Consider the following 23,647-nt stretch of genomic DNA (forward strand, 5'->3'; position numbering starts at 1 on the left):
TCAAGTCCGTCAACAACAATAGGGATGATTTGGCTTCATTTTACTTGTCATCGTCTTTCCTGCACAAAGTCATCAACTGCAGACGTGAAATCATTGCCTCATCGTCATACCACGTATTCACAGTCTGTGTGATATCTGTGGCCCCATCAGGTCGAACCCAGTGTTGACACGAGACGACACTGAGCCGACCACCCATCGCATTCCCGCAAGTGGATCACTCTCACGGACAGGCACTACTATCATATATGATACATCGACAGGACAATCCCACCCTTTCGTACTTGCGGCATTCTGTCATACATTCTTCGCTCACTCACGCATCCAGGTGTTCGAGCAACCCAGCGACTCGTCAACACGCACTCCATCTCGCCATGCATCACTGTTGGGCCAAGCAATGTCTTCAATGCCTACGCTCCAAAATCCAGTGCCGCACTGTCCTGTCGTACCACTCGATAGTTCTTCAACACTAGATAGACGTTTTCACAGGGTCCATGTGGATCTTCTCGGTCCCCTCCCACCTTCAAACAGGCACTGCTATTTACTGACTTGTGTTGACTAATTCACCCATTGGTTGGACAGTTTGCTCGACTCCACTACGACCGCCATGTTGGTGATTACTACGATGTGAAGTCAAAGACATCATACAGTATTCACAATCACCATGCCCTCCCTGTAAGTTTTCCCTTCAATTTGAAATGACCAAATTTAAGGATTTTGAACTGATAGGCATCATGGGCCTTGCGAAGTAGGCCTCAGTGATCGAGGCAGCATTCTGTTGTTTATACACCACCGAAATAACTACGCAGCATTATCTCAAGCAGCGCATTCACTGCGGAGGTTACAGCGGTCCTTGCTAGTTTTTTTTTTTGTCTATTTTGTCTTAAAATTGTGAGTTGGACAGGCAACCATGACGGGTTTCTGGGAGGTCGGTGATAGCATGATAGGGGAATGGAAAGCGTGAAACATCCCGATGCTTCGATGTGGGAATGCCTGCTTTGCTTTTGTGAGCAGGAGGAGGGTGAAAGGGGGTAAACGTGAGACAGAAATGGAAGGGGGGGTTTGAATTGTGCTATGGTGTGTGTGTCACTGTAAAAGGGGGAGGGGTGGAGGTGGGATGAGGCAATCATTCCTATGGGTAATGTGCTCGTCGACGTGAATAATGAAACCGTTTACGTATATTGTGACTTGTTTGCATCTCAATCTGACAATGACTCTCACAAGTTGATAACAATGAAAATAAAGGATTTTATTATTATACTCACAACATACTCTGATTAAACAATCAATACAATTGCATTTTGCCCGAAATAAAGTCTTCGCAATACCTGTACAGAAAGAGAAACACTTAACGGTGTGTTGTGACAATCCATTCCTGTGTAAACTTTCCTTCTATAACTTGCACTATACTATCACCGCCATTATAGGGTCATGGCACCATAATACAGGTCATGGCACCATAATACAGGTCATAATAACCTTTACATATCGTGAAATGACAGAATCTCATGAGATTATGAATGAAATGTTGTTTCGTCGGTATTTAATTTCAACGTTCTTTGTATCAATATGAATCATGAAGAAGATAATTAATTTAGGATCATTTATGAACACAATTAGGCTGGCAGGATGGCCAAGAGGTATACACACTCGCCTCGAAGCTGCCTCGCCTGGGTTTGAATCCCAACCCAGCTAGAATCTGTCATCCTGGTGTTTCACAGACAGGGTAAAGCCTGGTGTTGGTTTAACGGTTAGGGAAGTGGGCTTAAGATCTTCACGTCTTGAGTTCAAACCCCTCTTTACGTTGAATTAACACCAGGCGGGATGACTCGGCTTGCCATCATTCTGAGGTCGGCGAAATGAGTACGAGCACGTTGGTTACAGGGGGCACTGCATCAGCGGCACAACTGCGCCCCCAGAAAATGATGCAGCCAAGCAGCCAAGCAGCCACAGGCTGCATACGAATAAACAAAACAGGCATGGCGATTCATCGATGTGTGTGCTGATACTTGGATGGACGTGAAACTTGGCGTCCTGTCTACCGCCATGAGTTGGTGAACGTTAAACATCCCATGATGTCCTTCGTGAAGAATAGGCGAGCCATCGCCGACATCCTGAACAAATTACAAATTTCTGCCGAAACCTCGTGTATCCCTGTCCCAAGCGAACAAGGTGTAAAAACGGTCAACCCTCTCCCCAAAAGGGGGTCGCTATGCCCCTCAGCAGGGCAAGCAGATTAGTAGTAGTTGTAGTAATATTGCTACGGATCTGGCAGCCATTTGCACACAAACAGACAGCAGTCCCAAAGCTTAGTTATTTCAATAAGTATGTGTTTATAGTTAGAACCCTCCCCTATGTTTAATGGGTTGATAAGTGTCCGTGCGCTGCGAGTTTCTTTCTCGGTAAATTTTTGCAATACTCAACGCCAACAAATCAATCCTTCACTTCTTCGCACCATCGACGCCATTGCCCACGTGCGTTCGACCACCGACGTGGGCGGAGGTTTCCTCACCTCAGAACACCGACTCCGCCCAGGAAAGGAGGGGGGTTCCCCCCCCTGTCCAATCACGGATGGCCAGCACATCACCCCACGAAACCCTGTCCAATCAGGGCAAAGATTACCTCAGGGGGACCGGTCACCCCACCCTGTCCGGGTGAGGGATAAAAATCGCCAGGCTCCCCTGAGTGCTCGCTGGAGTTGGGCTGGAGTTAGGTTGGAATTGTCAGAGGAGAAAGGGGTCGCCATTGGTCTTGGTGTGCGTCGTTTGTGGTCGTCGTTGTCTGGGCTCTTTGCTATTTGCCCTTTGGTCTTTTGGTCTGCAGTCGTCATCGTCTGCGGTCTTTTCCGGGGGTCCTCGCTTTGTTGGTGGTCTGGTTCGGGGGTTCTTTTTGGTGGGTCCGTGGTCCTGTGCTTGCTGGTTCGCTCGTCTCAAAGAAACCGCACGAGGCGGACAGGTACCCAGCCAGACTCTGACCCTCAGCTCGCCTTCCCTCCCGAGGTGAAGGGCCAAATAAAGACCCGGTGGGGTCCATTTCTTTGTGTGTGTGTGTGTGTGTGTGTGTGTGTGTGTGTGTGTGTGTGTGTGTGTGTGTGTGTGTGTGTGTCTGTGTGTGTGAGTGTGTGTGTGAGTGGCACCAGTCTGTAAAGTAGAAATTGTTAATTGCTTTTGCTCACTGTACATTGCCTGCATATCCGTGATAACTCTGCTCTCTGTCTCCCTCCCGCTTATTATAAATAAACCCTTGTTAAATGTTCCAGTTCATTGCCTGTCGTTTCTACCATTGACCAATCACGGTGCAGGTTTGAGAAATAGTGAGCCCGTCTGTGCCGTAAATTTTTCATTTGGTCCGGTGTGGCTTTGGTAACTTCCGCTCGGTTACGCCGGATCCGAGTCGGTCACAGTGACTTGGTTCGGACAAGGTCGACCGAGGGTGTGGCTTCCCCGGAAGTTAGACGGCGTGGGTACTTAGATAAATTGGAATTAGACAAGTGGACCCTTCCTCACGCGTTGAAATATTGGCGACCACGGTCCTTTAAGCGACCCGTCAACTCCGGAGTTATCCGGGGTAACGACCTTTCCATTCCGGTGTTCGGTGGGAGACGGCCCAACTGCTCCGTCTCACAGTCGTTCCTCGCCACCGACCCCCGGCCCACAACAAATTGGTGTCAGGAGCGGGTTCGGACCCCTCCGTCTCCATAGAGAAATTCACGGGACACGGATCAGGGGTGCGCGGAGCAAACGTGTGCAAATTCACGGTGTCCCGTGAATGGAGAGTATGAAAAACGAAATGAGGGGTGAAATGCAGAGCATGGGGTTGAACCTGCAGGTGGGGCTGGAGGAGGTGAAAGGACGAGATCGGCACTGTACGTGGGGAGATGACAGAGTTGAGTGGGAGTGTTGAAGGTGTTTGGTCTGCGATGGAAGCGGGTAAGGAGGACGTGACGGACAAAATAATGACGGTTGGACGGGATGTAGATAAACTTGGACAGGGGGGTAAATGAAGTTAAAAAAAGGACAAGAGCAATTAAAGAAAGAAATGGAAAAGAACATGACAGCGATAAAAAAAAAACTTAAAAGAAGGCCAGCAGGAAACGAGGCGTGAATTGGAAGCCGTGAAAGAGGGATGTAAATTAAGACACGAGGAAATGACAGGAATCGTTATTGAATTGGGACGGAAAGTAGAGACAGATACGCAGGAACTAGGGGGAACGATTAGAGGAACACAAGGACGAGACGAAGGAGGGTTTTAGAATGACGAAGGAAGAATTAACAGAGACACAAAGGGAAATAGAGCAGGTGAAGGAGGAATTAAATAAAGTAAAAGAAGAGCAGGCACAGATCAAGGGGAAGGTAAGCGACATTAAGGGAGAGCTGGTGGAATGTGTTGGGACCCAATGCGAGGGTCGGATTAACCTCCCTCAGGAACAGGGGGAGACAGTATGCTCCCGTGAAGTGGACTGCGACCAGGTGAGTCCGGTCGGACCATGCGAGTTCGAGCGGGTGCATGGTACGAAAGGGTACATGCTGAGTTTGGGATGGGCAGAGGCCTCGGGATCCCTTGAACTAACCCAAACCCCCAGCGTGAATGTCCCAGAGTGTGTGTTGGAGCGTGTGAGTGATGCGAGTGACATGACATGTGTGAGTGCATGTGAGGAAATGGCACACGGACTGATCCAGATGGGAGACGGGAATGGCGAGCCCGGGAGGCCGCACTAACTTATTTTGGGTACCGCGCTGGCTCCGCGGGACGCTGCATGCGAGGTCCGTTCCGTATTTTGCTAACGGCCTAAGCACGCACGTCTGCGCGATCGCAACCCGGGATTGAAACATCTCGTGCGTGGTACGAAACCGGCACGTGCACGGTTAAAAGGAAGATTGTGTGAATTCGGAAAGCACAGGTCCCCATGCGAGCGCGTGTGCGGGGCATCACGTGCTGCACGCCGCGCGTTCTGTTTGCGGAACGTGCGGAGCGAGTCCCCGGGATGACACGCTCGGACGGGCCTGCACGGCAAGCCGTGCAGGTTCTGTGTGCGAGTGACGTCACCGGGGATCTCACAGCACAAAATGCGGGTGAGTGGCGCACGGCTCACATGGTGGATGGCTCGAAAGCGAGCGCATGGTGCGATCGACGGGATGACGTTATGGTCCCATGTATCGCCCATACAGAGGGGACGTGCAGATTGTCGACCGCCACCCTGGCGACGCAAAGATGGTCGAGCCTTGCACGAGTACCCAATGCCCGGCCGGGATGTGGCAAGCATCCTCGCCCGGGCAAAGGAGCATTAGTTAGTGGGAAAGGTTTAGTGTTAGCTCGACCGGCCTCATGGGGCAGGAACAGTTCCTCATGGGGCCCGTGGAACAGTCCCTCATGGGGCCCGTGGAACAGTTAGAGGGAATGTTCGGTTATAATTAGAAATGGATTTCGGGAGACTTGGACAGACATGGAATGTGTAGTGGGGACGTAGCTTAGCAGTAGAGTTAAAAGGAACGTGCATTAGGATAAGGGATGATGAAGGGCACGAGCTAGTTAGGGGGATGTAGTTGTGAGAGTGTGATATGAATTATTAAAAATAAAAATAGTTTAAAAAAAAGAGATTAAGAGAACGAAACATGAGTGAATGTGGGACAGCGGGCCCGAGTGTGTGAGTGGAGTGAATGTGGAATGCTTGGTGCGAATGAATGATTGGGGGGGGGAGGGGGAGTAAATCCTACCCAAGGGAACCCGGGTTTAGTGTAATGTTAGTTAGTGGGTTAGTCAAATTAACCAAACGGATGTCGTTTTGTTGTTGGTGTAGCACGAAGGTACGAAACCTTTTTGAATGCTGCAGGAGTCCATTGACCGGCTGGGAGCGTGACTGTGGAAAGGTGAGTACTGAGTAGAGGGCACCCCGGGCACGGAGAAGTCGGCCAGAGTAGGCCATGCGTTCAAGCGACCGGGATAGTGAAATGGGCATGGGCGACCCTCGGAATGGGACCCGGAGCACCAGAAATGCCACGTGGGCATATACGGGGGAGTAGCCAGGAAGGGCACTCCCCGCGTTCAAACGGAGTAGGTAGGCTCGGAGACAGCCTCAGCTGCCCGGGGGTGCCGTAGTTTAAGTTCGGCAGATGGGAATCCCTGCCAATTGAGCCACGCTGCTCATCCACGAAATTGTGCAAGGGCACGAGAGAAAATTTGAGGGCCAGGCCCAAATTGATAAGGAACACCAACACAGGCGACAGGAATCATGGTTTCTAGAACCAATAGTTTAAAGAGACAGGCGTATTGGAAAGCCCCGGGGATAGTTTAAAGTGTAATAAAGGATAGGACAGATAGGAAATGTGTATCCCTTCACACCATCCATCCCTTCGCTGCCCATAGGCCGCTGGACTCACTTTGGGAAGATTGCTGAAATCTGTGGAGGTTATTTTGAGGCTCCATTGGGCATCGAGACAGATCCACCTGTCTCTTCCGTATTCCCCTCAAGAAGGATCTTAGGGGTTGGGGAGTAGGCAGGTAGGATAGGTTAGCCGGACAAAGAGAGTGGGAGGGTTAGGGACACTGAGAATTATTTAAAAATCAAAATAAAAAACAGGAAATCTAAATTTTGTTGTTGCAAACTAATGGAGTGGATGTGGACAAGGACAGGCAAAGGCGATAGGTTGGGGGGAGACAGTAGGGTAGGTCCAAGCCCGTTTTTGGAGCGCCCGGCACTACCGCACTCCTTCCAGGACCTCACGGACCAGACCAGAGGCCGGCCAGCTTCACATGCTGGCCTGTTGTGCTGTATCTTCTGGTCCGCATTTGTCATGCCTTCACTTGCCTGCCTTTGCCTTGACCCCATGCCTGCTTGCCTTTGTTGCATGACCTCCCCATGTCACCAACCATCCATGTGCGCCAGGACCATCCATCACCAGGTGTTTTGCAAGGACTGCCCTGCAGGCAGCCACACCTCCATCATTTGTGTTTTTTCATCCAGTCCATTCTCCATTCAAATGAGCCAGGGACTGCATTGAGCAGCCCGGCTGCCTTCTCCTTGTTCTTCTTGCATAAAGGCCAGTTCAAATGGCCTGTGGGATCGTGCATGGCCTGCCGGGTTAGGGTGAGTTGTCTCCAGCAGCTGAAGATTGAAAAGAAAAAGAAGGTTCAGTGAAACAAAAAGAGGGACCTTTTGAGCAGGCCCTGAAGACATCTGACCTTCCAGCTGCTGGGCACTCACCCACACCAACTGTTGACTTTACACTGCCTTTTTCCCAAAGATCACAGGTCCTGGGCCATGGTTAGTGTAAATAGTTAAGGATGTAAATAATTTTTCAAAACCCACCTGTGTGTCTGTTTAGCGCTGTCAATGTATTTATGTTGTCTGAGTGAGTCTGCTAGTTGAGTTACGCAGCGCACTAGGTTATTTTTAGGACACGTATAAAAATTTTGCACTCAGGGATATGTAAGTAACATGTACTTGGGGAAAACCTACACCTGCATGGCACACGAAAATTTGCGACTCAGGACGAGTCTATAAAAAAGGGGAGGGGGTAGTGTTACGGATCTGGCAGCCATTGCACACAAACAGACAGCAGTCCCTAAGCTTAGTTATTTAAATAAGGATGTGTTTATAGTTAGAACCCTCCCATATGTTTAATGGGTTGTATCCGTGCGCTGCGAATCTTTCTCGGTAGATTTTTGCAATACCCAACACCAAAAAAATCAATCCTTCACTTCTTCGAACCATCGACGCCATTGCCCAAGTGCGTTCGACCACGGACGTGGGCGGAGGTTTCCTCACCTCAGAACACCGACTCTGCCCAGGAAAGGAGGGGGGTTCCCCCCCTGTCCAATCACGGATGGCCAACACATCACCCCATGAAACCCTGTCCAATCAGAGCAAAGATTACCCCAAGGGACCGGTCACCCAACCCTGTCCGGGGGAGGGATAAGATTCGCCAAGCTCCCCTGAGTGCTCGCTGGAGTTGGGCTGGAGTTGGGTTGGAATTGTCAGAGGAGAAAGGGGTCACCATTGCTCTTGGTGTGCGTCGTTAGTGGTCATCGTCGTCTGCGGTCTTGGCCTGTGGTCTTTTCTGGGGTCCTCGCTTCATTGGTGGAGTGTCTTGTTCGGGGGTTCTTTTTGGTGGGTCTGTGGTCCTGTGCTTGCTGCTTTGCTCGTCTCGAAGAAACCGCACGAGGCAGACAGGTACCCAGCCAGACTGACTCTCAGCTCGCCTTCCCTCCCGAGCTGAAGGGCCGAATAAAGACCCGGTGAGGTCCATTTATTGTGTGTGTGTGTGTGTGTGTGTGTGTGTGTGTGTGTGTGTGTGTGTGTGTGTGTGTGTGTGTGTGTGTGTGTGTGTGTGTGTGTGTGTGTGTGTGTGTGTGTGTGTGTCTGTGTGTGTGTGTCTGTGTGTGGCGCCAGTCTGTTAAGTAGAAATTAAGTGCTTTTGCTCACTGTACATTGCCTGCATATTCGTGATAACTCTTCTCTGTGTCTCCATCCCGCTTATTATAAATAAACCCCTGTTAAATGTTCCAGTTCGTTGCCTGTCGTTTCTACCATTGACCCAGCACGGTGCGGGCTTGAGAAATAGTGAGGCCATCTGTGCCGTAAATTGTTCATTTGGTCCGGCGCGGCTTTGGTAACTTCCGCTAGGTTACGCCGGATCTGAGTCGGTCACAGCGACTCTGTTCGGACAAAGTCGGCCAAGGTTGTGGATTCCCCGGTAGTTAGATGGCATGGGTACTTAGGTAAATTGGAATTAGACAAGTGGATCCTACCTCACGCCGTCGAAATATTGGTGACCACGGTCCTTTAAGCGACACGTCGACTCCTTAGTTATCCGAGGTGACGACCTTTCCATTCCGGTGTTCGGTGGGAGAGAGCCCAACTACTCCGTCTAGCGGTCGTTCCTCACCACCGACCCCCGGCCCACAACAATATTAACGTAATCAGGCTACCAACAATCACTTGAGAGTGGCAATTCCCTAGAATGTCCACAGGACATATCTCACGACATTGTGAACAAGGACCTGAATGTAGTTTGGGTAATTGTTCTCGCAAGACGTATCTCACTACCGACATCTTGAAAAGGGACCTGAAGGTAGTTTGCGTAATTGTTCTCGCAAGACATATCTCACTACCGACATCGTGAAAAGGGACCTGTAGGTAGTTTGCGTAATTGTTCTCGCAAGACATATCTCACTACCGACATCGTGAAAAGGGACCTGAAGGTAGTTTGGGTAATTGTTCTTGCAAGACATATCTTATTACCGAGATCGTGAAAAGGGACCTGAAGGTAGTTTGGGTAATTGTTCTCGGGAGACGTATCTCGCCACCGAGATTGTGAAAAGGGACCTGAAGGTAGTTTAGGTAATTGTTCTCGCGAGACGTATCTCACTACCGGGATTGTGTATGGGGGTAAAAGGAGAAGTTGGGAAGATATGAAAGCAGGTTATGAGGTCAGAATTGGTCATGGCATCATAATGAGGTGGACGTGGGAGGGGAAGGAGAGTTTAATATTGCACCATTTTCATGAAGTAAAGAAGGAATAATAATATAGAATGATGTAAGAATTAAATCTGGATTTGAAAAAGAGGAAGAAAGGGAGGGGACAAAGTCGGGTCATAATAACACCATAATACGGGTCACACCGATACCATGAAATGGGTCACACCGACACCATGATACGGGTCATAATAACACTATAATACGGGTCACAACAGCACCATGAAATGGGTCACACCGACACCATGATACGGGTCATAATAACACCATGATACGGGTCACACCGACACCATAATACGGGTCACACCGACACAACACCATGATACGGGTCATACCAACCCCATAATACAGGTCATAATGACACCATAATACGGTCATACTAACACCATAATACGGGTCAAATAACACCGTAATACAGGCAATAACACAATGAGCCACGAATTGGGACCGACAGGAGAGACGGTGAATGGACCTCACTCCATGCTATGGGTCTTCAGGAGCCGGTCCACATGCTACTTCAGGATCCACTGCAATCGGTGTAGCTGGTGACTGCGTTTCCCAAGCGCTGCGTCACCGTCCTGCAAGTACGCTGAGCACCACCACCACCTTTGTGGTTGTGCCCGAAGTGTTTACCACGACCAAGTCCATCGAGTGGTGCATCAAAGAAGTCCCGCAGCACTCTGTGCATTTCAACATCCGGTGCGTCCTCGGGAGCAGCACGGTAAGCTCCCCCGCCAAAGGGTCCACGTCGAGCCGACTCTCTTCCCGTCGCGGTGGAGAATCCAAAATCTCCAAAATGTCTGAGGATATCATCAAACGCAAAGTGCCGGTTGACACGGCGGCCGCTTGAGTCGTATGCACGGCGTTTGCTTCGGTCCGAGAGAACCTCGTACGCTGAGGAAAGGGAAGACACACACAAAATGCTTCAGTAAGTGCAAGACGAACAAAGAACGCAACACATCTCCGGTAACCCGTTACAAGCACAAGAGGTCATCGGTCTCACCTTCAGCGATCTCTCGGAACCTGAGCTCAGCGTCGGGACTCTTGTTTTTGTCAGGGTGGAACTTCACAGCTAGGTGATGGAAGGCTTTCTTGATGTCCCTGTCACTCGCAGTTAGCGAAACCCGCAGCACCGCGTAATGGTCTCGCCGGACCACGCTGGGCACCACCAACTCGGTGAGCAACAACACGCCGAGACCAAGGGCACGAGGCACTGCAGAATGACGGGACGCCATTCCCACCTGGATGATAAACGTTTGCATTCTGCTCCCGATGACGTACACAAAGAAGGAAGAGACACAGGAGAGGGTCATTTGGCCCATAGTGCATTTGCTTTATCCTCAGCTCATTAATTTAATCTATTTTCAACATTAAACCCTCTCCCACCCGCATTCTTACCGTTATCTTAATCTCAAGGAACATGGACAAGCAGGCAATATGACTAGTGTACTGGTGCACAATGACCTATTGGACATGACCCACACAAATGAGAGAAGTTGGGTGCTTGTAATTCCCCCCCCCCCCCCAGGTCCTTTGTGACGGTGAAACAGCGAGGAGCGTGAGGATGAAACAGCGAGGAGCGTGAGGATGAAACAGCGAGGAGCGTGAGGATGAAACAGCGAGGGACGTGAGGATGAAACAGCGAGGGGTGTGAGGATGAAACAGCGAGGGGCGTGAGGATGAAACAGCGAGGGGCGTGAGGATGAAACAGCGAGGGGCGTGAGGATGAAACAGCGAGGGGCGTGAGGATGAAACAGCGAGGGGTGTGAGGATGAAACAATGAGAAGTGTAAGGGTGAAATATTGAGGAGTGTGAGGGTGAAACAGTGAGGGTGTGAGGGTGAAATAGTGAGGGTGTGAGGGTGAAACAGTGAGAAGTGTAAGGGTGAAATATTGAGGAGTGTGAGGGTGAAACAGTGAGGGTGTGAGGGTGAAATAGTGACGGTGTGAGGGTGAAACACTAAGGGCGTGAGGGTGAAATGTGGAGGGGCATGAGGGGAAATAGTGAGCGGCGTGAGGGTGAAATAGTGAGCGGTGTGAGGGTGAAATAGTGAGGAGTGCGAGGGTGAAACAGTGAGGAGTGTGAGGTTGAAATAGTGAGGGGTGTGAGGGTGAAACAGTGAGGGGCGTGAGGATGAAACAGCGAGGGGCGTGAGGGTGAAATAGTGAGGAGTGTGAGGGTGAAACAGCGAGGGGCGTGAGGATGAAACAGCGAGGGACGTGAGCATGAAACAGTGAGAAGTGTAAGGGTGAAATAGTGAGAGTGTGAGGGTGAAACAGTGAGGGGTGTGAGGGTGAAACAGTGAGGGGTGTGAGGGTGAAATAGTGAGGGGCGTGAGGATTAAACAGTGAGAAGTGTAAGGGTGAAATAGTGAGGAGTGTGAGGGTGAAACAGTGAGGAGTGTGAGGGTGAAATAGTGAGGGTGTGAGGGTGAAACAGCGAGGGGTGTGAGGGTTAAATAGTGAGGGGCGTGAGGGTGAAATAGTGAGGAGTGTGAGGGTGAAACAGCGAGGGGCGTGAGGATGAAACAGCGAGGGGCGTGAGGATGAAACAGCGAGGGGTGTGAGGATGAAACAGTGAGAAGTGTAAGGGTGAAATATTGAGGAGTGTGAGGTTGAAACAGCGAGGAGTGTGAGGGTGAAACAGCGAGGGGTGTGAGGGTGAAATAGTGAGGAGTGTGAGGGTGAAATAGTGAGAAAGTGAGGGTGAAATGTGAGGGGCCTGAGGGTGAAATGTGGAGCGGCGTGAGGGTGAAATGTGGAGCGGCGTGAGGATGAAATAGTGAGGGGCGTGAGGATGAAATAGTGAGGGGCGTGAGGGTGAAATGTGGAGACGTGAGGGTGAAATGGAGAGGGGCATGAGGGTGAAATGTGGAGGAGCGTGAGAGTGAAATGTGGAGGGGCGTGAGGGTGAAATGTAGAGGGGCATGAGGGTGAAATGTGGAGGGGCGTCAGAGTGAAATGTGGAGGGGCGTGAGGGTGAATGTGGAGGGGTGTGAGGGTGAAATAGTGACGGACGTGAGGGTGAAATAGAGGAGTGGGAGGCTGAACTAGAGGAATGTGAGGCTGAAATAGTGAGGGGCGTGAGGATGAAATAGTGAGTGCGTGAGGATGAATTAGTGAGGGCGTGAGGATGAAATGTGGAGGCGCGTGAGGGTGAAATAGTGAGTGGTGTGAGGGTGAAATAGTGAGGGGAATGAGGGTGAAATAGTGCGCGGCATGAGGGTGAAATAGTGAGGGGTGTGCGGATTAAATGTGGAGGGGCGTGAGGGTGAAATGTGGAGGGACATGAGGGTGAAATGTGGAGGGACATGAGGGTGAAATGTGGAGGGGCGTGAGGGTGAAATGTGGAGGGGCGTGAGGGTGAAATGGGGAGGGGTGTGAGGGTGAAATGGGGAGGGGTGTGAGGGTGAAATGGGGAGGGTCGTGAGGGTGAAATGGTGAGGGGCGTGAGGTTGAAATGGGGAGGGGTGTGAGGGTGAAATAGGGAGGGGTGTGAGGTTAAAATGGGGAGGGGAATGAGGTTGAAATGGGGAGGGCGTGAGGGTGAAACAGCGAGGGGCGTGAGGATGAAACAGCGAGGGGCGTGAGGATGAAACAGCGAGGGGTGTGAGGATGAAACAATGAGAAGTGTAAGGGTGAAATATTGAGGAGTGTGAGGGTGAAACAGTGAGGGTGTGAGGGTGAAATAGTGAGGGTGTGAGGGTGAAACAGTGAGAAGTGTAAGGGTGAAATATTGAGGAGTGTGAGGGTGAAACAGTGAGGGTGTGAGGGTGAAATAGTGACGGTGTGAGGGTGAAACACTAAGGGCGTGAGGGTGAAATATGGAGGGGCATGAGGGGAAATAGTGAGCGGCGTGAGGGTGAAATAGTGAGCGGTGTGAGGGTGAAATAGTGAGGAGTGCGAGGGTGAAACAGTGAGGAGTGTGAGGTTGAAATAGTGAGGGTGAAACAGCGAGAGCGTGAGGATGAAACAGCGAGGTGCGTGAGGGTGAAATAGTGAGGAGTGTGAGGGTGAAACAGCGAGGGGCGTGAGGATGAAACAGCGAGGGACGTGAGCATGAAACAGTGAGAAGTGTAAGGGTGAAATAGTGAGAGTGTGAGGGTGAAACAGTGAGGGGTGTGAGGGTGAAACAGTGAGGGGTGTGAGGGTGAAATAGTGAGGGGCGTGAGGATTAAACAGTGAGAAGTGTAAGGCTGAAATAGTGAGGAGTGTGAGGGTGAAACAGTGAGGAGTGTGAGGGTGAAATAGTGAGGGTGTGAGGGTGAAACAGCGAGGAGCGTGAGGGTTAAATAGTGAGGGGCGTGAGCGTGTAATAGTGAGGGGCGTGAGGGTTAAATAGTGAGGGGCGTGAGGGTGAAATAGTGAGGAGTGTGAGGGTGAAACAGCGAGGGGCGTGAGGATGAAACAGCGAGGGGCGTGAGGATGAAACAGCGAGGCGTGTGAGGATGAAACAGTGAGAAGTGTAAGGGTGAAATATTGAGGAGTGTGAGGTTGAAACAGTGAGAAGTGTGAGGGTGAAACAGCGAGGGGTGTGAGGGTGAAATAGTGAGGAGTGTGAGGGTGAAATAGTGAGAAAGTGAGGGTGAAATGTGAGGGGCCTGAGGGTGAAATGTGGAGCGGCGTGAGGATGAAATGTGGAGCGGCGTGAGGATGAAATAGTGAGGGCATGAGGATGAAATAGTGAGGGGCGTCAGGGTGGAATGTGGAGACGCGAGCGTGAAATGTAGCGGGGCATGAGGGTGAAATGTGGAGGGGCGTGGGAGTGAAATGTGGAGGGGCATGAGGGTGAAATGTGGGGGGGGGTCAGAGTGAGATGTGGGGGGGCGTGAGGGTGAGTGTGGAGGGGTGTGAGGGTGAAATAGTGAGGGACGTGAGGGTGAAATAGAGGAGTGTGCGGGTGAAATAGAGGAATGTGAGGGTGAAATAGTGAGGGGCGTGAGGATGAAATAGTGAGGGGCGTGAGGATGAATTAGTGAGGGCATGAGGGTGAAATGTGGAGGGGCGTGAGGGTGAAATAGTGAGTGGTGTGAGGGTGAAATAGTGAGGGGAATGAGGGTGAAATAGTGCGCGGCATGAGGGTGAAATAGTGAGGGGTGTGCGGATTAAATGTGGAGGGGCGTGAGGGTGAAATGTGGAGGGACATGAGAGGAATGTGGAGGGACATGAGGGTGAAATGTGGAGGGGCGTGAGGGTGAAATGTGGAGGGGTGTGAGGGTGAAATGGGGAGGGGTGTGAGGGTGAAATGGGGAGGGGCGTGAGGGTGAAATGGTGAGGGGCGTGAGGGTGAAATAGGGAGGGGTGTGAGGGTGAAATAGGGAGGGTGTGAGGTTAAAATGGGCAGGGGAATGAGGTTGAAATGGGGAGGGCATGAGCGTGAAACAGCGAGGGGCCTGAGGATGAAACAGCGAGGGGCGTGAGGATGAAACAGCGAGGGGTGTGAGGATGAAACAATGAGAAGTGTAAGGGTGAAATATTGAGGAGTGTGAGGGTGAAACAGTGAGGGTGTGAGGGTGAAATAGTGAGGCTGTGAGGGTGAAACAGTGAGAAGTGTAAGGGTGAAATATTGAGGAGTGTGACGGTGAAACAGTGAGGGTGTGAGGTTGAAATAGTGACGGTGTGAGGGTGAAACACTAAGGGCGTGAGGGTGAAATGTGGAGGGGCATGAGGGGAAATAGTGAGCGGCGTGAGGGTGAAATAGTGAGCGGTGTGAGGGTGAAATAGTGAGGAGTGCGAGGGTGAAACAGTGAGGAGTGTGAGGTTGAAATAGTGAGAGTGTGAGGGTGAAACAGCGAGGAGCGTGAGGATGAAACAGCGAGGGGCGTGAGGGTGAAATAGTGAGGAGTGTGAGGGTGAAACAGCGAGGGGCGTGAGGATGAAACAGCGAGGGACGTGAGCATGAAACAGTGAGAAGTGTAAGGGTGAAATAGTGAGAGTGTGAGGGTGAAACAGTGAGGGGTGTGAGGGTGAAACAGTGAGGGGTGTGAGGGTGAAATAGTGAGGGGAATGAGGATTAAACAGTGAGAAGTGTAAGGGTGAAATAGTGAGGAGTGTGAAACAGTGAGGAGTGTGAGGGTGAAAGAGTGAGGGTGTGAGGGTGAAACAGCGAGGGGCGTGAGGGTTAAATAGTGAGGGGCGTGAGGGTGAAATAGTGAGGAGTGTGAGGGTGAAACAGCGAGGGGCGTGAGGATGAAACAGCGAGGGGCGTGAGGATGAAACAGCGAGGGGTGTGAGGATGAAACAGTGAGAAGTGTAAGGGTGAAATATTGAGGAGTGTGAGGTTGAAACAGTGAGGAGTGTGAGGGTGAAACAGCGAGGGGTGTGAGGGTGAAATAGTGAGGAGTGTGAGGGTGAAATAGTGAGAAAGTGAGGGTGAAATGTGAGGGGCCTGAGGGTGAAATGTGGAGCGGTGTGAGGGTGAAATGTGGAGCGGCGTGAGGATGAAATAGTGAGGGACGTGAGGATGAAATAGTGAGGGGCGTGAGGGTGAAATGTGGAGACGTGAGGGTGAAATGTAGAGGGGCATGAGGGTGAAATGTGGAGGGGCGTGAGAGTGAAATGTGGAGGGGTGTGAGGGTGAAATGTAGGGGGGCATGAGGGTGAAATGTGGAGGGGCGTCAGAGTGAAATGTGGAGGGGCGTGAGGGTGAATGTGGAGGGGTGTGAGAGTGAAATAGTGAGGGACGTGAGGGTGAAATAGAGGAGTGTGAGGGTGAAATAGAGGAATGTGAGGGTGAAATAGTGAGGGGCGTGAGGATGAAATAGTGAGGGGCATGAGGATGAAATAGTGAGGGGCGTGAGGATGAATTAGTGAGGGCGTGAGGGTGAAATAGTGAGTGGTGTGAGGGTGAAATAGTGAGGGGAATGAGGGTGAAATAGTGCGCGGAATGAGGGTGAAATAGTGAGGGGTGTGCGGATTAAATGTGGAGGGGCGTGAGGGTGAAATGTGGAGGGACATGAGGGTGAAATGTGGAGGGACATGAGGGTGAAATGTGGAGGGGCGTGAGGGTGAAATGTGGAGGGGTGTGAGGGTGAAATGGGGAGGGGTGTGAGGGTGGAATGGGGAGGGGCGTGAGGGTGAAATGGTGAGGGGCGTGAGGTTGAAATGGGGAGGGGTGTGAGGGTGAAATAGGGAGGGGTGTGAGGTTAAAATGGGGAGGGGAATGAGGTTGAAATGGGGAGGGCGTGAGGTGAAATTGGGAGGGGCGTGAGGGTGAAATAGTGAGGGTGAAAATAGGGAGGGTGTGAGGATGTGCTGGTGAAATGGGGAGGGTGTGAGGATGTGAGGATGAAATGGGGAGGGGTGTGAGGATGAAATGGGGAGGGGTGTGAGGATGTGAGGATGAAATGGTGAGGAGTATGAGGGTGAAATGGGGAGTATGTGAGGGTGAAATGGGGAGGGGTCTGAGGGTGAAATGGGGAGAGTGTGAGGGTGAAATTGGGAGGGGCATGAGGGTGAAATAGGGAGGGCTGTGAGGATGTGAGGGTGAAATGGGGAGAGTGTGAGGATGTGACGGTGAAATATGGAGAGTGAGGGTGAAATGAGGAGGGGTGTGAGGATGTGAGGGTGAAATGGGGAGGGATCATAGGGATAGGGGGATAATGAACCATACTCAAACCTATGTACAGGGTGTTGGTAAAGTCATTTTGTAAACTAAAGGTTTCATCACTTTGGGTTTACACAAAATACAAAGTCTTTAAAGGCAAATCAAAACAACTGAGAATCATTTGTTCATTGTCCATGTCCATGTTATTGTTGTTGTAAAATCCACAATTCCCTGGGTTTCTTGACCAGTTGACTCTCTGATGAGATGACATTCCACATCAGTGGTGGTGTGATTTCACCATAATAACCACACCTGTTGGTCAGAAACCCCCCAGGAAGTGTGTGAACCTGGAAGAGAATGTGGAGGGCGTGAGGATGAAATGTGGAGGGGCGTGAGGGTGAAATGTGGAGGGGCGTGAGGATGAAATAGTGAGGGGCGTGAGGGTGAAATAGTGAGGGGCGTGAGGAGACTCACAATCAAAGTGTGGTGTGCTCTCCTGGGGTCACACATAGTTAGTCCTTTCTCTTCGGATTATAAAAGATAGCGGTTATGTGGATACCCACAAACTTGAACCGTTCTGTGTTCAAACTTTCACACGACCAAACAGTTTCCTTTTATCATGTGACTAATGTTTAAAATAACACAAGTACGTCACAAACACCCTTTATATCACTACTCATAAACAAGGACACACACACACACACACACACACACACACACACACACACACACACACACACACACACACACACACACACACACACACACATCAATGGCCAAGCCAAGGTCACGTGTCAGACCCACAGTGACCCCATAACCCGATGAGTGAGCCGTAGGATCTCCAGACCCTCCCCTTACCGAAAGAAGGCTCAAACACCGTCGGGCAGAACAGGAGATCCTGCGGATCCCGCAGATCCTTGAGGACCAGTGCTCCTACATACGTCACTATGCAGCACAGGAATCCCCTCCGCGGTTATTCCATTATCAGCGGTACTTGACTTTGTAATGACGTCACACAGTGAGAGCAAAGGTCAAAAAAATGTCACAAATTATATGAGGATGATTACACTAATTATTATATCGAGCGGAAAACGAACCTTCAACGCGACATCAGGAACTCATGTCTCCCGAACACCCCCAATCACACCCCCTCCGATAAATGGCGAATGGACTCGTCCACACATTGTGACACGAAGCTCCTTCTCAATGGTACAAATGGACCAATGGGCGGTTTCCAAGCTCCTGGCTCGTGCATGACGATTTCCAATGACGTCTTTGAAATGGAGAATTCCGATTGGGCGGATGGTTAATAAGAGGCGGGAATATTGGTTCACGAAAACTTTTTTCACGAAAAAAAATTTTTTTCACGAAAAAATAAGTGACCACTATATTCGTTATTGGTGTTTGTCTGTCTGTCTGTCTGTTGGGTAGTCGATGTAGTCGAAAAAAAAAATTTTTTTCAAAAATTTTTTTTTTTTGAGATTTGTTCTACCCTTATTATTAGCTGCTCTTAGAGCACCCTTATTCTGGACATTTCCATCTGTCTGTCTGTCCGCGAAACTTTGGTCAAGCCTAGGGGCTAAACCACTCAACCGATTCCAATGAAATTTGGTAGGTGGGACCAATATTTCTGGGAATCGTGTGCTTTCTAATATGGTACCCCGGGCCCTAGCAACGGCATAGCAACGGCCCTTTAAAGTGGTCAAAAAAAAAAATCGAAAAAAAATCCCAAACAAATTAATCGAAAAAATCGAAGCTTAGAGTTCTGTGCGCAATCTATCTCGCTCCCTCCATGCCAATTTGCAGCCCTAACAAAAAAATATTTGTAGGAGGAGATAGGTTTTTTGGCGAGTACATGTCGAACATTTCAGAAACGGTTAATTGCGAATATCTCTAAGAGAAAGCGCCTGATTTTGATGAAACTTGGGTGAAATGTGTACAATGTGGCGAGCATGTACACAAAAATGAATGGTTGCGATGCACACCTCCGTTGCTTAGCAACAGCTAAAACAAGCCTGTAGGCGACATGGCTGCTCGCTCTCGATGGAAAGCTGGCCGACGCGACGCGACGAGCCGATATTCATGCACATGCTATCAATCAATGTAGCACAATAAATATGATTATCACAGCCCTCTTAGTTTGTGCCCAGAAACCCGCCTTGTGACATTTCAGGCATGTTTCCAAAGAGACTCTAACAAATGGCAGCCCTGGTAATTCCATTTTTCTATTTGCTAAAGATTTTACTTTTTTATGTGATGCTGTAAGACATTCTCCTTGGGCACAAAAAACAGGTCCCTCGGAGGTCCAGTTTCGGAGGTATCGATTTTTTTGTACAGTCCACAATAAGTGTACGATGTACGATAAAGTATTTTAGCTGTTGCTAAGCAACGGAGGTGTGCATAGCAACCATTCATTTTTGTGTACATGCTTGTCACATTGTACACATTTCACCCAATTTTCATCAAAATCAGACTCTTTCTCTTGGAGATATTCACAATTAACCGTTTCTGAAATGTGTGACATGTACTCGCCCAAAACCTATCTCCTCCTACAAATATTTTTTTGTTAGGGCTGCAAATTGGCTGGAAGGAAGCAAGAGAGATTGCGCACAGAACTCTAAGGTTCGATTTTTCGATTTATTTTTTCGATTTTTTTTGACCACTTTAAAGGGCCGTTGCTATGCCGTTGCTTGGGCCTGGGGTTCCATATTCGAAAGCACACGATTCCCAGAAATATTGGTCCTACCTACCAAATTTCATTGGAATCGGTTGAGTGGTTTCGCCCCGAGGCTTGACCAAAGTTTCGCGGACAGACAGACAGATGGAAATGTCCAGAATAAGGGTGCTCTAAGAGCAGCCAATACTTTATCGTACATCGTACACTTATTGTGGACTGTACAAAGAAATCAATACCTCTGAAACTAGACCCCCGAGAGACCTGTTTTTTTTTGTGCCCAAGGAGAATGTCTTACAGCATCATATAAAAAATTAAAATCTTTAGCGAATAGATAAATGGAATTACCAGGGCTGCCATTTGTTAGAGTCTCTTTGGAAACATGCCTGAAATTTCACAAGGCGGGTTTCTGGGCGCAAACTAAGAGGGCTGTGATAATCATATTTATCGTGCTAAATTGATTGATAGCATGTACATGAATATCGGCGAGTCACGTCGGCCAGCTTTCCATCTCGAGCGAGCAGCTATACTATGTCGCCTACCGGCTTGTCAGTATTTAAAATGGCGATTTCAGTTAATACAATGGCAATTTCGATGAAACTTGGTTGGTAGGTTCATACCATGACCTAGTTGTGTGCAAATGAGAACCGTTGCTATGGACACCACCGTTACCTAGCAACGGGACTTTGAAATTTTTGAAAAATCATAAAAAAAATTATTTTTACGAAAATCAAAAATCGGGCCACGAGCGACTGTGGGCAGTACATTCAGCCATATTGTCAAAAATTTCCAGCCGGATCCTATGAAAACTGTCGGAGAAGATAGACTTTGAATGAACCCTGGTCGAAAACAATAAAGAAACGAAGTTCGTTAGATCTCAGAGACTATGAGTCAGATATACATGAAACTGGTATGGTAAGTTCATGGTATGTCCTAGTTATGTGCGAGAAAGAACCGTTGCTATGGATCCCTCCGTTGCCTAGCAACGGCCGAATAACCTCTAAATGTGGGGGTATTTTAACGAAAAAACAATCTGCAGCATTAACCCTTGAAGCTGGAATCATGAATTTTCTTGTGCTTAATCCTCAGGTCATTCTCCATCGAATGGGCCCATCGCGTCAGGTTCTATTGGGTAGTCGACTACCCATGTCCGCCTACCGGCTTGTCTGTCTGTCTGTCTGTCTGTCCCGAGCATAGCTCCATGGGTTTTGATCCGATCCTGATAAAATTTTGGTGGGAGGTTTATATCATGATGTAGTTGTGTTTTCATGAAAATGGGCGTGGTGCACCCATTATGGGCAGAGCCACGCCCAAAAAGCATGTGTTTTTTGGGGTAGCCGATTTCAATTTGCATCTTCTCCGAGGGAGTTTGTCGAATCTGGCAGGGGTTTCGGTATTTGGTTAGCGCAATGGCACCTGCATAGCCCCACGGAGCTCGATTTTTCATTTCTGTCCCAAGGTCAAGGTCACAAGGTCAAGAACTTAGAAAATTGCGAATTTTGACATAAAAATCATACCACCGCCCAAACTTTGCGAGCGAGGATGACAATATTTTTATGCATAATCTTGAGGTCATTCCCCACCCAAATTGTTGCAACCATTTTGCTCTATCTCGAACACCTTGCCCGTGGCGCCCCCTTCAACTTTGTTTTTATGCTGATTTCATCAAAGTATGGATAATCCGAGGAGAGCGAAATGCCATATAGCCTATATGACGTTATATTGTTCCTGGAATGTTCCAGAGGAAGTTTTGCACCAAAGGTCATAATCCTTGACCTTTAATGTTCACAAAGATCAAATTTTCAAAGTTGTGGGAATCGAACCGTGTTTTCGACCTTCTTCGACGAACTAACTCCAATAAGCTATAGCACGTATCCTGTTTCCTTATTTTAATGTCCACAACATTGTTTTGTGACCTTTCAAGGTTATGCAAAGGTCAAATTTTGAAAGTTGTTGAACGAAACCAGGTTTTAGACATTTTGCAGCTAATAACCTTGTCACTCGTACCACATCATGTTGATCATTTTTATAACTTGGTCAAACATTATCACATTGTCTCATCCTTGACTTCTGAAACAATCTACATCGTCAAATACCGCTCGTGAACCATTGTCGTCTTCAAACTTGTCATCTATCTATAAATCCAGCAATCTCTGTCTGTCTGCGACCACTGTTTCTCGACAACCATTGGTCCGATCGAATTGAAACTTGGCAGGTATATGGCTGGGGCCCTGTGGATGTGCCTTTTCAAGGTTTGATATTAATCGGACAAGTGGTTCCCAAGTTATGGCTATTTATTTACCAACCAATGAGGGGACATGGTGCTATGACATCACGATTGACGTCACAATTCTTCTTTTTTTTTTCTTTTTTTCACGTACGGCCACGCACGTACGGGGACGCACGTACGGGCACGTACTAGTATGAATAACTGAATCAATGTGTGTGATTACAATGTAAGATAAATGAATGAGGAAGGATGAGGAATGCCATTCCAACACTTCGAATGCTTTGCCTCAGTTGATAAACTCAGACCACAACTAGAAGGGCACTCAGTCGAGCACACACCTCCAACACATAATGCCTGATCAATGAGAACATATCGGGCCCAATACATGTTTGAAATACCATGCTATATGGTACGATATCGTTTATGGCCTCATCTCTCGATGGTGAAGAATCACTGAAAAAATTAAATAATTCTCGTGTCCAGATCCGGATCTGGATCTTCACCAAAATCGAAGTAACTCTTCCTTGTAATGCATCCAATGTGTCCACCAAGTTTGATCGAAATCCCTCTGTAAGATTCTGAGATATCGTGCTATTTATCGGTTTCGCCCGATCTCTCAACGGGGAAGAATCACTTAAAAAAAACATTCTGGGAGTCAGATCCGAATCTTCACCAAAATCGAATCAATTCTTCCTTGTCACACACCCAACTTGGTCAGGTCAGGTGAAATGAGATGAGATCTGTGACTTGCAGCAGGTACCATGCAAACCTCTTCGCAGGGCAGCTCACCGGATGATGGGATTGGGGCAAAGCCTTCGGGACCCCAAATCCTTGATGAGAGGAGAGAAACCACGGGGTAACATCCCTGGGTCATATTGCGGGAGAGTGTGTCGGAGTGGTGCTGAGGTGTTGTCCACCAGACGGCGGTCTCCTTGGGTTAACCTTCGGCGATCCCTTCGGGTGGGTGTCTGGAATGTCCTATCCCTAAGAGAAGATGATCACCTGTCTCTGTTATCATCTGAGCTCAAGCGTTTGGACATCGGTATTGCAGCTCTCTCTGAGGTTCGGAGACCGGATTGCGGTGAGATCATGGTGGGTGGTTACACCTACTATTGGTCTGGTCACCCTGATGATTACCATACCCAAGGAGTTGCTGTAGCTGTGTCCAATAAGCTGACTCCAATGATAATTGAGGTAACACCGGTCAACAAGCGTATTATGAGACTAAGGATTCGTCACTCCTTGGGTGTCATTTCCCTGGTCTCTGTTTATGCTCCGACTGAGGCGAGTGACCTCACCGTGAAGGATGCATTCTGTGCCACGTTCGAGTCTGTGGTTGATCAGTGCCCCAGGCAAGATACACTTCTAGTCTTGGGGAATTTCAATGCATCGACTGGAACTGATAGGGATGGTTATGAGGTGTGTGTTGGTCCCTTTGGGTCTGGAACTGTGATCCTGAATAGCATCAAGCTCCTCAACTTTGCAAGAAGTCATGGACTTAGGGTGGCTGGTTCATGTTTCAGCATCCACCGGCTTATCGCTGGACTTGGTATTCCATCGCTGGTGATGTGCTAAAGGAGATTGACTATTTCCTCGTTGATGGTCGCTGGAGAATCATCCAGAACTGCTTGGTCAACCGGAGTGGTCAGTTCCTCAATACTGACCCACCGGCTTGTGGCAGCAACTCTTAAGTTGCAACTTAAATCCAGGAGAATGGTACCAGGTA

General features: G+C 49.2%; 1 protein-coding gene across 4 annotated transcripts; it reads right to left on the bottom strand.

The window, feature by feature from the left end:
* Positions 1-1,225: 1,225 nt before the first annotated feature.
* Positions 1,226-18,238, bottom strand: LOC147033710 (dnaJ homolog subfamily B member 9-like). 4 transcript variants are annotated; one of them, XM_085871847.1, is made up of 4 exons: positions 18,115-18,159; positions 17,876-18,015; positions 10,476-10,735; positions 1,226-10,366 (listed from the first exon to the last, which is right to left on the bottom strand). In XM_085871847.1, the coding sequence occupies exons 3-4, from the start codon at positions 10,732-10,734 to the stop codon at positions 9,990-9,992; spliced, it is 636 nt and encodes a 211-aa protein (XP_085727973.1). In that variant the 5' UTR covers position 10,735; positions 17,876-18,015; positions 18,115-18,159; the 3' UTR covers positions 1,226-9,989. The 4 variants fall into 4 exon arrangements, with proteins under 4 accessions (XP_085727973.1, XP_085727975.1, XP_085727974.1 ...); XM_085871849.1 differs by having other exon boundaries at positions 17,876-17,962; positions 18,115-18,141; XM_085871848.1 differs by lacking the exon at positions 17,876-18,015 and having other exon boundaries at positions 18,115-18,238.
* Positions 18,239-23,647: the final 5,409 nt, after the last annotated feature.

The sequence above is a fragment of the Eptatretus burgeri genome, chromosome 2 (assembly GCF_056783735.1).
Source record: "Eptatretus burgeri isolate ZD-2024b chromosome 2, Ebu_testis_v1, whole genome shotgun sequence".
NCBI classification, from domain to species: Eukaryota; Metazoa; Chordata; class Myxini; order Myxiniformes; family Myxinidae; genus Eptatretus; species Eptatretus burgeri.

Bases quoted from the DNA above. Each gene is read 5' to 3' on its own strand.
- LOC147033710 (XM_085871848.1), bottom strand. From the start codon at position 10,734: ATGCAAACGTTTATCATCCAGGTGGGAATGGCGTCCCGTCATTCTGCA. The intron at 10,367-10,475 runs GTGAGACCGATG...CCCTTTCCTCAG, and splicing joins GTTCCGAGAGATCGCTGAAG to CGTACGAGGTTCTCTCGGAC.